Raw genomic sequence first — 14,442 nt, forward strand, 5'->3', positions numbered from 1 at the left:
CAAAAGAACGATAGAGACAAATTCGAAGCAAAGCAAAAATAACAAAACTTAAACGTAAAGCAACAAACAGATATAGCAAAACAGCAACAGAAAGCAGTTGTGTGAGAGAGGGAGGAAGCCGCCGACTCATTGTTAGAAGGACCGGAGAACACGAACTTCGCTCGCACACACACATACACAGAACAATTACACACACACACACACATACAAGTTCATGAAGCAAGGGCAGTTACAAAACGGAAAACAATTTGATAAAAACAACAAAACGTTGCGGAGGAGGTTGTTGAGTTTGCACCAGAGGTATTAACGAGAGGAGGAAAGAAAAGAAACAAACAAATGGAGAGCGAAAAGCATTAATTAAAACCTACACAAAACAGTAAAGATAATACACACGCGGGCGAGATACACTGAGAGAGGGAGAGAGAGAGAGTGAAAGCAGCGATAGAGAAACACAAAACGTAAAGATGAAGAGAAGATATAATATATATAGGTATGAATATGATATTTATATATATTTGACTCAGCAATCCCCACCATTACCACCACCACGCACTACCACGACGACTACCACTGACCACTACAGCAGCAGCTACCGCCACCAACCCACTAACGCGAGTTCGTGCGTGTGTGTGTGTGTGTGTGTGTTGTGTGCGCACGTACGTGTGCCTGCCTCTGATGCGTGTGCGGATGCGCTTGCCGCGTGCTTACGCGCGCTTGGCACACGCTACGCACGTGTGCGCTGTGTGCGCGCGTTTGTGTCTGTGTGTGTGTGTGCGTGTGTGTGTAGGATTAGTTGGCAGAGAAGTGAAATCAGCAACTACTCTCTCTAAGCATAACAGAAAAACCGAAACAAAAATACATTCACAATGGAACGAAGAAGAAACAATGCATTATTGGGTTAGGTTTGGGGGCAGCAAGAAATGGAAGTCAGAGTCAGAGGAGGCAGGAACTGTGTAGAAGAGGGGAGACGGAAGAAGAGCGACGGAACGGAACGGAACGGATTAGGGCACCGCGCGGGGTCACGGACGATCGAACGTACGCGGACGCGCGGTGGTTGCTGGACACGAGACAGGAAACGAAAAGCGAAGATGTGGCGAAAGGGAAAAAGAGAATGCGTAATAATAATAATAATAATTAATAAACAGCTGTGCAGCACTCTCTACTACTAATCTCTCCCGTATTTGTTTCATCTTCTTGTTTGTACTTCTCTCTCTCTCTACACACACACACACAAGATCGATCGATCGAGCCTGTTTACGGAGGCACTCTATCTGTACTACATTGGTTAATAAGCTACGCTCCTTTCCACCCCGCATTTCGTAAAAGGTTCTCTCCTTTACACACTCGTATGTGTGTGTGTGTCTGGGTGCGTGTGTTCATCTTCTTCTACTTTGCTGTCCTTTCCAATGCGCGCGGTCTCGTGGTTTAGTACGGGGCGCGTGGCCCGGTTCGAAACGCGGGCGCGCGCCCTCAGAGGAATTGCAGTTCGCTAGTGCAGTGTGTGATCAGTTAGAGGAAGTACTTAAACTGTTACAAAGCTACTACTACTATTACTATTACTATTTAACTTTTTTTTAAATAATACTCACTGCTAGCGAAAATTAAAAGCAAGTTTACCGGCAGTGCTATAGAAGCAGCAAACAAAACACGGCGATAACAAAGTAAACAACAGTACATTAGTAAACACACACACACACACACCCATCCGCGAACATTCGAGGGGATATCTTGCGAACAAACGAACTCAAACCACGGGACACACTCTAGTACACACCAAACGAACAGCAGTCAACAGCTAGGGATAGAGCTTTCGTTTTCCTGCGCCGTTGATGATGGTGCCGCTCGCCGCGATCTAGGGGTGAACCCGCGCTCAGAAGGCACCGTTGAATCTCGCCTGCATTCGCTTGATTACATTTTCTATCACGAAAGAAAACGGAACACAAAAACTTGGCTCTGGTGACCGGCAGCGTGCAGCAGCAGCAGCAGCAAACATTCATTATTGTGGACGAAATCCATATTTGGCCACCGCCAAGCGGAATCGCAGCGGAACCAACACTTTTAACGCAATCATTTGGACGCAAACGACGCGAAACGAGACTTTCCAAGCACACGAGTACTTAGCAAACGGAACACTAAACAAACAAACGAACGAAGCAGAAAAAAAAACGGAAAAACACAATAATACCCTTTCCTCTTTTCTTATACTTGTAACGATTATACTTAAAACGAAGATGCAAAGAACAAACAAACAAAAAACAACACTATTTATTATAATGTAATTTTTAGTCGTTCGAATCGATAGTGACAGTGAAAAACAAAACATCTAAAGAAACAAAAAAAGAAAAAGAACCAAAAAACAAAAAACCGACCAGAGTTGTTCTTTTATTCTATGTTTGTCCTTGGAATGGTGTAACGGAATCCTGCGATTCGAGTTCAAATCTCGGTGGAACCTGCGAGAGAAAAACGAAGCCGGTAGATCGGTTCCTGGCTCGCAGACGGAGGATCGCTAATCACGCGCACGATGGATCGCACGCCGATAACGAGCTAATTGTACCCAGCTCCGATCTGTCATGAATTCTGTTAAAATTGTTGGCGCAGAATCGCTCAATTTGGGCTGAGAATTTTGGCAGCCGTTTCTTTCGATTCATCTCCGACTAAAACGAATTGCACGCCGGCTATCCGAATGCTCGTCGCTCCTAAGGTAGTGTTTCCAGAACGATCATCATTCTGCTCCATTTTGTTCTGTCCCATGTGAACGATGCTAAGTCTCCAGCTTAAGAACCTGGTCTTCGCTGTTAGTCGTTACCGTTGAAAACAAAAAGTTCTTACGCACAGGACATCATGTTGACAAAATCCGTTGTGCTGTTTGAAATTTTGAATACTCTTCCAGTTTTGGACCTTTTCCTGAAGGGGCGTTCACAACGGATGATGTACTTACTTTATGTGGCTTGATGCAACCGTTTTGGGCAGTAATAAAACGAATAATTTCTTAAATTTAAAATATATTTCCTTCATAATTTCCTCGACACGATATTTGAACCGTTTTTCATACCTTCTTCCCGGGTGACCCTGCTGACTCCGCCGTCACTGACTTTTACCCAAACACCAACTGTCACTGGTGAAACGTCATCGGTCCAAAGAAAACACTAAAGACGCGAACAAACATACAATTAACAAACATTTTATACAGTTGGTATAAAAACTGATCAGTTGGTAAAATCTGTTTGTTTTTGTGCCGCGATCGTTCGGCCGCAATATTGTGCTACGTTTGTGCCGGAAATACGTGACAATTTGCGAATAAAAGCCCCAAAAACTCTCCGTAAGTGGGGGTTCTCCGTTACACAGGAGTTTAGCATTCGCCGGGAAGTTTTTGTTACCCTTTTGTCGCCGTGAACGGTTCAAGCTTCGCGACCATGGATCAGATGCTGCCGAGTCCGGGGTTTTCCATCCCCAGCATCGGGACGCCGCTGCACCAGCCGGAAGAGGACCAACAGATCTTACCGCACGCTTACCAGCAGCAACAGTCGATGCCACACATGACCCCGATGGGAGGGCTCAGCTCTAGCAACTACGTCATGCCGGCGATCGGTTCGGCGTCTTCCTCGGGCAAAAGCATGCACACGTACGCTCCGAGCTTTTCCACCCCGCAGAACATGATCCAGCCACAGACTCCGGTAGGGCGCAGTAATGGAAGGTCGTGGGAATGGCCATGATAGTTTGCTAGTAACACTCGATGTCTTTACAGCAAAGTCTCATGTCGCCGATGGTGCCGATGACGGAATCGAAAGCGGCGGCCACCCCGAGACCCGATAACGCGAGCGCCGCCGGTAGCGTACGGGACCCGGAAAACATTGGCAGCGTGAACATCCACCAAACGATGGGCCCGGCCACACCGATGACGCCCATGACACCGAGCGAATCGGCCATCCTGCCGCAATTGCAGAACATCGTGTCGACGGTGAATCTAAGCTGCAAGCTGGACCTGAAAAAGATCGCCCTGCACGCCCGTAACGCCGAGTACAACCCGAAGCGATTCGCTGCGGTCATTATGCGCATCCGGGAACCGCGCACGACGGCCCTAATTTTCTCCTCCGGCAAAATGGTGTGCACGGGGGCGAAGAGCGAGGAAGACTCGCGGCTGGCGGCTCGCAAGTACGCTCGGATCATACAGAAGCTGGGTTTCACGGTAAGCGGGCGAGTGGTCGCACTTTGGGCGGATGGTGGCGGAACCGGATAATGCAAACCCTTCCCTTTCGTTTACAGGCCAAGTTTCTGGACTTCAAAGTACAAAACATGGTCGGTAGCTGCGATGTGCGGTTCCCGATCCGACTGGAGGGGTTGGTGCTGACGCACGGGCGGTTCAGCTCCTACGAACCGGAGCTGTTTCCTGGTCTCATCTACCGTATGGTGAAACCCCGTATCGTGCTGCTGATTTTCGTGTCCGGCAAGGTTGTGCTCACGGGTGCCAAGGTGCGGCAGGAAATCTACGATGCGTTCGAAAACATCTACCCGATTCTGAAAAGCTTCAAGAAACAGTAGTAGACGTCGTGGTGTGAAACGACGAATGACGTACGGTTTTAATCTTGTTTAGAGTAAGCAAAACATAGGACGCGGCTGAATAGGGTCGTCGAAAGGCAACGGTCGACAGAAGAGCATTTCTCGAGCATTAATTTGTTTTCTGTTCCAACAAACGGCAATTAGGATTTTGTAATAAAGAAATCAACTAAGTCATAATCGATTGTGTCTTATTCTGGCTTGAAGGAGTTTTAACTTTCTTTTTCCGGTGCAATCCGTTCTAGTCGGAGACGCATCGAAAGAAGCGGGTAAAATTAAAACATGAATGTGGAAAAAATGCATTAAATTTTCTTGGCAATAGAAGAAAAACAGTTTTTCTCTCGCACGTTCTACCGAGATTTGAACTCGGATCTCAGGATTCAGAGTCCTGAGTCCTAACCGTTACCGGGCTTAAATATACTGTTACTTTGTTTTTGGCCAGCACTGTACCCGTGCAAAAAAGGCACTCTTTTTCTCCATACTGAGATGAAATATCTCACAATACAACTCACAGCGAGTAATATTTTCTTCCTTGGTCAAAATAGTCACTTCATATTAATCCTTCCTTATATAATATAATATTAATATTACTACTTATAATATTAATATGAAGTGACCATTTTGACAGCTTGGAACGGTCCGCGAAGAGTATCGCATTAGTGCGAAGAAGGCAGTAAATATTGCTTGATATTGCGCTTTTTCTCTGGCCTTTGGCGAGAAAAGTGTTCCCCGTGAGATATTTTGTCTCAGTATGGAGAAGAAGAATGCCATTTTTGTTCGGGTTGGCAACTGGCTCATCGGCAACGGGTTCACCAGCAACTGGTTCATTGGCAACGAGCTCATTGGCAACTGGCTCCATAGTGTAATTGGTTAGCACTCAGGACTCTGAATCCTGCAATCTGAGTTCGAATCTCGGTGGAGCCTAACTTTTTTCGTTTTTTTTCGATCCGATTTGCTAGTTGGCTAGTTTTACGTCAACTTAACTGGCCGCTGAGAGAGTACCATGCGCAGAATCGCGTGATAAGAATGACTGGCAGAAAGGGCAAAACAAACCACGGAATATCCAACACTGACGCAATGTTCGGATTTTGTTTGGCCATCAAATCAACGGTTCAACAGCGCACATCGTATGATTAGCAGGTAATTTTATTGTGGTGTACAATTGAATATTCTAAATTAAACAATTAAGCCGTATCTTCCTAGCTTCTATTGCTATCTTTCTACTCCTCAATAAAAAACCGCACTCGTTCGATTGGATGTCTCCACAAAGACAGAGAGAATGGAATCTTAATACAATAACATTAACAATAACTATTCTTTTGGTGTGATACCAGTGTCTTTACGATGCCAGCGACCTCGCTCTCTGTTCCGGGGGATTGTAAAGAAGCGGAAAACACGTGGAATGATCTGCAACGAATCGCGCGGTTAACCGGTTGATCCGAGCATCATAATCGAAGTAGGGGAGAGAGAGAGAAATAGGTTGTAACGTTATGCTGAGGCCGTGGACTGATGAAGTGTTCCTTTTTACGATAAAAGGCCGACACTTGGCTCCCTCCCGGCGAAGGTTAAGCAGGGCGTTATGTATAGCAAACCGGCGCTATACTAACAGGAAGAATACTGTGAGCCCTTTTCGTAGACCACTCCCGGGTCTGGTCCGGGTACCTTAACCACACACACACAAACATCACACTTATGGCCTGTTACTAACTAACTCCCAGCGGAACGGTGATGGAGGAATCGGATGTACCAGAGACACGCGAGCGGAAACTCCGCCACTTCCAACAGCACCGCCGCCGGTCAGTCTCGATCCTAGCCCTTTACGGACAGATTTTGTACCAATTGCTCGGCCTGAGCCCTCATGTGATCGGACGCGTGTTTGGCGGCTTCACGCAACTTTTGCGCCTTCGAACCGTGGTGATCCTTGGCGGCGTTGACGGCGGCCGCCAGCGCTACCGGATGATTGGGGTACATGTGCTGCAGCACGTAGTTGAAACCGTCCACCGTTTTGGCGCAGTTCTTCTTGAATCGATCGAGTCCGAACGCGCGGATGGCCGTCCCGAAGCCGTACACCGACGAGTCGATCCATGCCGATCGGATGGCGATCGTTTTGCCCGGTTGTTCCGGTAGCGACATGTAGACAACCTGCTCGACGACGCTCTGAAACGGGAAGGGGGGGGGGACGTTAGCATCATTCCGGGACTAGGTCAGTAGCATACCTACCATTATCTTGTTGAATCCAATGTTTCTGGTGTACGTGACCAGGGTTCGCTCCTTCGGGTCGACCACCGATTCCTCGACGATGTTGACCGACTTTGCTTTGAAGAAACGCTCGCCCCACTTCGGAACGCGGTTCGTTTTGGTCAGGAGTCGCTTGCTGTGCAGTTTGCCGTTTCGCACCTCCCGGCTGACCGTGTCCTCCGACAGGACGTGTGAGCTGCACCAGGGGAGGGTGTATAGAAATGGACGGAAGGGTCAATTAACTGGTGATGTACGTGGCCGCGTGTTACCGGCGTCATAAACATCGCCATACGAATGCGGCAATATAAATAGAACTTTGTGTGTGTTGGAAAAGAAGCGGCGTAAGGTGATGCTGCGGCCCCAGTTCCGTGCGATGCAAATTACATAATGCGTACGGGGCGTCGTGAAGGTGTTGGTAGTTGATAGGAAGGCCTACAGTTTCCCTCTAACATGCCGCGCGGCCAATGGCAGTGACTCCGCAACCTAAATTGCAGCTATTTTTTGACCACCGACGTATCATCGCCCGTGTACTTTGCCCACTCTCGGTAGAGGCAGAACACGCCATCCGCTGCTTACCTGAACGGATTGGGGTATCGATTCCAGAAGCCCTGCATCACCTGCTCCCAGGAATAGTTGTAGATGGTTGAATTTTCATAATATTTTGCCATCGTGGAACGGACTTGAAGATTGGTTATTGGCTATCGGCGATTCGGTAATGGTCCCCGCTTTGTGCAACTAGACTGACCGCTTATCGACAACAGGGGCTCCTCGCGATTCACTTTCGATTTTTTCCATACAGAGCGGCCCGGTGCGGATTGCGGTGTGTTGGTTTATCGATAGCCGACCGCTGCTAGCCAGATATGGGATGTAATCTTATCACACGGTTGGGAATGTTTTTCGCGAGTCGAACGGATGCCTGGCGGACGGCAGGAAGTCGAGTTTCGTTTCTTTTTCCTTTTTTTTGCGCGACAATCGATACTTTTTTTTAAAGAAACGTCAAAATGTTGTTTTTATGAATCCGAACCTAACTAAGACACTGCGAACCTGAACCTGACACCCGAGTCAACCTACGAAAATCCCGAAAAAAACCGAGTCAACCTACGAAAATCCCGAACGAGAAAAGGGGAGAGGGGGAAAGAGAAACAGTAGCGTCTACAATTGAGTGTTGAGGGCTCGAAAAGACCGGACTCGAAGCACTGTGAACTGTTGTTATTATCTTTATTCTAGAGCTTGAAATTCACTGTGTTACCTTCTTTTACCTGTCGAATAGAAATTGAGGTGTACCCTAGGCACGCGCGACTCGACCCGTGTTACCGTTTTCCGCGAAACACGATTCACTCTGAAGCCAACTTGAAAGTAAAAACATGCCGATTTTGACAGCGGTAACGTAGCACAGTTTTGAATCCGTCCTGTCAGAATGAGTATCTCGCGTAGGACAGATTTTTAGTTGTTATTTCCGAATGTACTTTAATTCGATTCGTGTTTGCATTGCGATGGAAGCAAAACGATTGAAAATGGTATAAAAAGAATCTTTGGGGTTGATAATGGCGATTAGATTGTGATTCATGGCCGATTTATGATTGTTTTTTCGATTGAGAGGTAGTCACTCACTTTCGGACGGTTGTTTTGACAGCCGCTCCGTCAGCTGGCCCGTTTGTTTTGAATGTCTCGAGGCCGCAACAATGCTTTTGTACTTACGGAAATATAGCCCACGATGTCCGGTTTAGAGAGTGTTTCACGGCCCCAAGAAAACGATAATATAAACGATGTGTTTGAAGAAATCTTCCTGACCGAGGAACGTGTTATCGACGAGAGTTACCATCAGGGGCTGGAAGACGGTCGGCAGCAGGAGTCCGTAGAGGAAGCGTTCGACTACGGCCACAAAAAGGGTTCAGAAATTGGACGTGAAATCGGATTTTATCAAACCATCGCCACGGAGGTGGCCTCACAGGAAACGTTGGTGGCATCCAACGGGCGAGCGTTGACGTTACTGAAAGAAATCGAAGTGGCCATCGAGAAGTTTCCCTGCGACAACGACCCGAACGTGGACTTGTTACACAACCTGCAGCAAATCCGCAACAAATACCGGAGACTGTGTGCCCTGCTGAAGCTACCCTACAAGTACGAACAGGGTCATGAGCTCACGTTTTAGAGCGATGGACCAGCTGTGCAAGCTGATCGATACGATCGTTCGGTTTCTCAAACCAAACATGGGATTTATCAACTGCCACATGGTTGGCTATCTGACGGAGGACCACTGGAAGAACTACGTGCCCCGGACGATTCAGAGCGAACTGACTTCGATGCAAGACTATCTGCGGGCGAAGAACATCTTCTTTGCACAGTTCGAACAGAACACCGTCGGTGAGGGGGCACCGGAACTGCCGGCAGTCAGTGCGTTCATCGAGGAAACGCGAAAGTTTCGGTTCGATGGCGCTGAAATCCAAGGCACGGTACTGTCGCTGACGGAGTTCAACGAAGGATTGCTGAATGTGCGAAAGGAGACCAGACTGAGGCTGCCGGAACTGATGAACGTTAAGAAGCGTCACGAAGTGGAGATTGCGGCCTCCGTGGTAGCATCCCTGTGCACGGCCGTTGCCTCCGGTGTGCCGAACGGAAGCCCGGAAGATGTGATCGTCATTGATGCCGGTGATGGGAAGGGGTACCTTTCGTCCCGCATTGCCCTCGAACACGGACTCAAAGTACTGGGCGTGGACTGCAACGAAGGGAACACGAGTGGTGCCAAGAAACGGCGCGACCGATTGAAGGTGAGAGATTGGGCAAAGTTTTACACAAAGAAGACAATCTCACCAAAACCTTTCGTTTAGAATAAGATCCCGAAAGCGGTCAAAAAGTCAAACCTCGAGGAGGATAAACATTTCTCCGAGTTGATCAAGGACGATGGACGATTAGAGGCTCTCTACCGAACCACGACACAGCTGATCGATTTCGGAACAAACCTCGCCGAGTTGGCCGGCCAGCATTTTCCCGGAGTCGGAAGCTTCAGTTCTTTCGCGCTGGCAGGCTTACACACGTGCGGTAATCTGGGCCCAAATTGCCTTCGTCTTTTCGCCCAGAACACAGCGCTCAAGGCCGTTTGCAACGTTGGCTGCTGCTACCATCTGATGAAGGAGGAGTTCGTTTCGGATGATTTCGACAATCCCATCAATACAACGGACCATTCGGGATTTGGATTTCCAATGAGCGCGCACTTACGCGCCCGTCGGTTCGCTCTCGGCCGCAATGCACGCAATTTGGCGTCCGAGTCGATTGAGCGGGCGTGCCGGAATCGGGAGAACCCCAGCGACAAGCTGGGCTACCGGGCTTTGTTGCAGGTCATTCTGTTGCACTACGGACAGAAAACATCGCTGCAAGTGGGACGGCTGAAGAGCTGTGGACTGACTGATTACGTTCGCACAGCGGTTCGCCGTTTGGGGCTACAGGAGCAAGTGACGATAACGGACGAGAAGCTGCTGGAGCTGGAAAGACTGTTCCAGTGCGAGTTGGAGCAGCTGAAGGTGTTCTATCTCATACGGCAACAGTTTGCGCCCGTGGTCGAGACGCTGATCCTTCTCGATCGTTTGCTGTTTCTCTGGGAATGTGGGTACGAGCGGAGCTATCTGGTGAAACTTTTCGAGCCAGTCGTGTCTCCGCGTTGTTATGCGTTGATAGCACTGAAATAACGATTGCTGTGGAACTCCAGCAACCAACGAACCATTTTAAAAGTTTGACGAAGTGCTGATAAAGAGGTAAAACCTGAACTACCGAAGGGTATTGCACGATGTGAATGTACGTTTATTGTGGCAGGAAATAAAACCGAATGGATTGAGTTAAGTTTCATTATACGTGCTCTTGGACCAAACGGTCTTCGTGTAGTTCTGCGTACAGTCCTTCGTTCGAGTGCAGGGTAAAGGCATTCTTGCGATAGGTTAACGTTTCCGGAGTCGAAACGGATCGCTCGATGCGGTACTGGGCAAGCAGCTTTACGAGCGCAATCTTAATCTGCAGCGTTCCGAAATGTGACCCCAGACAGGTGCGCGGCCCGACACCGAACGGCATGTAAGTACACGGTTGTATTTGGTGAAGGTTTTCTTTCGCGAATCGCTCCGGATCAAACTGATGAGGATTCGGGAAATACTGAGAAAAAAGAGATGATTATTGAAGGCCGTATCATCCCAGATAATAGTGATAGTACCTTCGGATCGCGATGTATCGCATAGATCGGTATCAGGACCGGCATCTTGTTTGGAACCACAAACTCGTGGAAAGGCTCCAGTTTGAAGCCGGTCGCACCGTCCGGTAACGAGCACTGGCGTTCCAGAAACGGAAGAACCGGATAGAGTCGTGCAGTTTCGGAGATCACCATTCCCAGGTAGGGCATCTCGTTGTTGAGGGCCTCGTACGGAACGTTCGGTCCATACTTCGCCGCGATACAACGCACTTCCTCCCGTAGCCGTTCCTGAATGTTTGGCTGAAAAGGAGCAGATTGTTTCAGCGTTGCTTCGAGAGCGTCCACACTCAATGCGCATCCTTACGTTCTTGGTCAACTCGTACAGCGCAAACGAAAGAACCGATGAGGTCGTCTCGAAGCTGGCCATATAAAACGTGGCAGCCTGTGCCACCAGGACGTCCCCTTTGAGCGCTACCGGAAAAAGTGAAAAAGAGGATTCGTAATGGCTACAGCCTCAACAGCAACAACGCAAAGTCTACGCACGTATTTTCTCAGTCACTCCCAGTGTTGCGTTGTTGTTCTTCAGTGCGATCAGTGAGTCGATAAAGTCTCCCCGACTCTGCCCACTTTCCTCCCGGCGGGCGATCTCCCCCTCGATGATCGTCCTCAGGAACAGCTCAGTATCCGCCGGGAACAGTTTCAACCGCAGGTAGGGCACGAGCTCCGGCATGAAGAAGAACGAGGCCATCGTCATGCCGCGCACTGGCCCATACTCGAAGATCTTTCGACCATAGTGCCGGAACTCGGAGTCCGCGTCCTGCAGACAGTTGGCCCGTATTCCGAAGAATGTGCTGGCGATTACGTCGGTCGTGTAGCGTGCACTCAGCTCCTTGAATTCCGTCTCCCGCGCCTGGGGCCGAATCTGGGGCAATGCGTCGAGAGCTGCCACCATTTCCGAACCGACCTGCGTGTATGAGGGGGGTAATCATTAAGTGAATCATCGATCACATCATCGAGTGCCTCAAAACCTGCTCGATTAGTGTGCGCATCCGCCGCAACTTGGCACTGGTCACCGACGGTGACAGAAGGCCTCTAAGTTCCTTCCACATTGGCTCCTTGATCATCATGAGGTTGTAGTACCCGATCGAATCGTGCACCGGATCCGTACACATCTGCCGGTTGGTGAAGTAGGCCGCATCGGTGCAAGTGAGCCGTTTGATAAGGTCCGGCGATCGCAACACTAGCGCGGGTCGTGTGAAAATGTTTACACCAAAAAAGTCACTGTTCCTTGTTCGCGGGTGCCGATACAGGTGCTCCATGTATTCGAAGCTCGAGTGACGCTGCAGGAAGATCGTGCTAAAGTTGCCGATCACCGGTATCTCTGGCACGTAAGGAACTCCGGCATAGTTCCAGTAGTTGTGCTTTCGCCAGCCCAAATAGGCCAGGCACAGGAGCACCACAAACAGCAGAGTGTCGCCCACTTCCAGCTGCTCCATCGCGTTGGAGCAGCGATAAACGCGAACTAAGGCCCGAACGAGGGGTTGACTGTCGATTGGTTCGATTGTTTCCATTGATAATGAGCCCCGATTAGTGGATTGAGTCAAACAATTCGGTGCTAGATTAAATGATCGTTCTTTGGTGCGATTATCTAATCTAAGTTGATAACGTGTCCCTTTTCTTTCGATTAAGGGGCCAATAGACCATGCCTGACCTCCATACCTGATCGACCAGCTGGTACATTTGTTTGATTTTACTCAAGCTCAGTGACGGCGTGAGATAGGAGCGCAGCTGCCGCCACTCCGGGTTTTTGATCATCAGCAGGTTGTAGTACCCGAACGGATCGCCATGTGGATCGGTGCACATTGTCCTATAACGCATACGATCGACCAATAATTACACCGCCGACAGTAGCTGTGAGATTTAGATTACCGGTTGCAGAAAAAGGCCGCATCTTTAATGAGAATCTGCTTGATGAGGCCCGGATCGCGCAGCACGATCGTCGGCGTGATAAGCTTGCTGATGCCAAACAGGGGGCTACTGCGGACGCGTTCGTTTCCGTACAACTCGTCCATCACGTCGAACATGGATTTTCGCATCAACAGCGCGTCGCGGAAATTGCCCACCACCGGGAGGCCCTCGACGTACGGCACGCCGGAGTGCTGCCAGTATCGGGTTCCGATCGTCGTCACAAACCATAGCAGAAACAGTGCCAAACAGATTAGCACCAGCGACAGATAGCCCTGGATAACGTCAGCACTGGCGGGGCTCATCGTAAACCCCCTCTTTCGCTAATCCCAACGATGGCCCGCGAAATGAAACACGAACCCGGCCAAACGGCAAGGGACACTCTCGAATGCTCACGACGTGGCCAAGCTTTGATCGGTTTCACGGCACCCGGTTTGTGACAGTTTTGCGCAAGCGATACGCTGCGTAGCCAGCGGATATTAACCTCAAACTGTGGGCAAAACATCATGCAAATGCGCCTTACGGCCGCTACACTCTGCAGTAGGAACCGGTATTGAGCACTGGAGGTGGTTGTTTTAGTAACACCAACCAACGTCTTACTTTTTGCGAGGCATTTGAGATTCGCCGCGCCAGACCGCTAGGGGTTCCTATCATACACGTGCACTGCTGCTGGCCAGTGCACGCTTATACGGTTTCCTACGCACAACGACTGTTGTAAGTGGATTATATTTCGCCAGCCAGCACCAATATTCCTTTTCCGTACGCGGTGTGTGGACGGTTAACACGCGATGAATGAATTTTAACGGCTCGCCGCGATGATGTGAGGACGGTCATTGTTGGCGGTCCAGCATCCCGCCAGCCGCCGGATGAATCTGGCACATGAATGAAGCATACGCGTTGTAACCGAACGCGCGCCGCGTCGGAAAGAGATTTAAATGTTGAGCTTTAAATGTTGTTGATGAGCAAATGTTAAGGGTCTGTGTAATGCGATAGGTCCATGGCGGAGGCGATTGTTTTCCGTTTGTCAAATGATTGACGTGCGGGGGTCGTGTGTTCTACAAACAATGGGCATGGAAGATGATCCAGATCCAAAGGGCTTTGTAGCTCTTTGTGGGTTTTGATATTAAGAAGTTATAGAGTTAAAACTAAATAAATGTAAAATGTATATGCTTTTCCTTCCTATCCAACCGACCCTGGTCCTCACTCGTGGTCATAGTCCTATTTTCACACGAATCATCATCACTGTAACGTTTATTTGCCATTCACCATTTCATCATCCAAAGACTCCAGACTTTGAACCGAACTCTGTTTACGATCACGCCGCCCCACAGCACGAGAGGAAGTAAAAATATTTTGAATCACCAAATGCATTAACATTTCTTCGCGTGCGTCATGATTTGGTAATAAGTTATCACAACGCAAGCACAGCACCCCGCGGTCTCCGGCATCCAACCCGTGGTCAGAGCTAAAAAGAAGCGCAAAATTCGGACGAAATGTGACTGTTTATTTTACAT

At 49.1% G+C, this 14,442-nt stretch overlaps 5 protein-coding genes and 1 non-coding gene across 6 annotated transcripts; 4 read left to right on the forward strand and 2 right to left on the reverse strand.

Annotated features, from left to right (window-relative positions):
• Positions 1-3,287: 3,287 nt before the first annotated feature.
• On the forward strand, positions 3,288-4,654 carry LOC128269220 (uncharacterized). Its single transcript, XM_053006622.1, has 3 exons — positions 3,288-3,674; positions 3,746-4,186; positions 4,264-4,654. The coding sequence occupies exons 1-3, from the start codon at positions 3,414-3,416 to the stop codon at positions 4,537-4,539; spliced, it is 978 nt and encodes a 325-aa protein (XP_052862582.1). The 5' UTR covers positions 3,288-3,413; the 3' UTR covers positions 4,540-4,654.
• A 751-nt stretch (positions 4,655-5,405) lies between these two features.
• On the forward strand, positions 5,406-5,478 carry Trnaq-cug (transfer RNA glutamine (anticodon CUG)). The gene has a single exon. It is a non-coding gene; the product is annotated as a tRNA-Gln (tRNA).
• Positions 5,479-5,686: 208 nt separating this feature from the next.
• LOC128267294 (protein preli-like) lies at positions 5,687-7,475 on the reverse strand. The gene is made up of 3 exons (XM_053004100.1): positions 7,369-7,475; positions 6,775-6,988; positions 5,687-6,711 (listed from the first exon to the last, which is right to left on the reverse strand). Exons 1-3 carry the CDS (start codon positions 7,458-7,460, stop codon positions 6,364-6,366), a joined length of 654 nt encoding a protein of 217 aa, XP_052860060.1. The 5' UTR covers positions 7,461-7,475; the 3' UTR covers positions 5,687-6,363.
• Positions 7,476-8,482: 1,007 nt separating this feature from the next.
• Positions 8,483-8,944, forward strand: LOC128268071 (protein LTO1 homolog). Its single transcript, XM_053005080.1, has one exon. It carries the CDS (start codon positions 8,507-8,509, stop codon positions 8,942-8,944), a length of 438 nt encoding a protein of 145 aa, XP_052861040.1. The 5' UTR covers positions 8,483-8,506.
• LOC128268070 (probable methyltransferase-like protein 25) lies at positions 8,928-10,626 on the forward strand. Its single transcript, XM_053005079.1, has 2 exons — positions 8,928-9,560; positions 9,621-10,626. The coding sequence occupies exons 1-2, from the start codon at positions 8,928-8,930 to the stop codon at positions 10,473-10,475; spliced, it is 1,488 nt and encodes a 495-aa protein (XP_052861039.1). The 3' UTR covers positions 10,476-10,626.
• Positions 10,575-13,339, reverse strand: LOC128268069 (cytochrome P450 6g1-like). Its single transcript, XM_053005078.1, has 6 exons — positions 12,893-13,339; positions 12,683-12,830; positions 11,507-11,927; positions 11,328-11,434; positions 10,988-11,263; positions 10,575-10,929 (listed from the first exon to the last, which is right to left on the reverse strand). Exons 1-6 carry the CDS (start codon positions 13,231-13,233, stop codon positions 10,633-10,635), a joined length of 1,590 nt encoding a protein of 529 aa, XP_052861038.1. The 5' UTR covers positions 13,234-13,339; the 3' UTR covers positions 10,575-10,632.
• Positions 13,340-14,442: the final 1,103 nt, after the last annotated feature.

This window comes from Anopheles cruzii, chromosome 2 (assembly GCF_943734635.1).
Source record: "Anopheles cruzii chromosome 2, idAnoCruzAS_RS32_06, whole genome shotgun sequence".
NCBI classification, from domain to species: domain Eukaryota; kingdom Metazoa; phylum Arthropoda; class Insecta; order Diptera; family Culicidae; genus Anopheles; species Anopheles cruzii.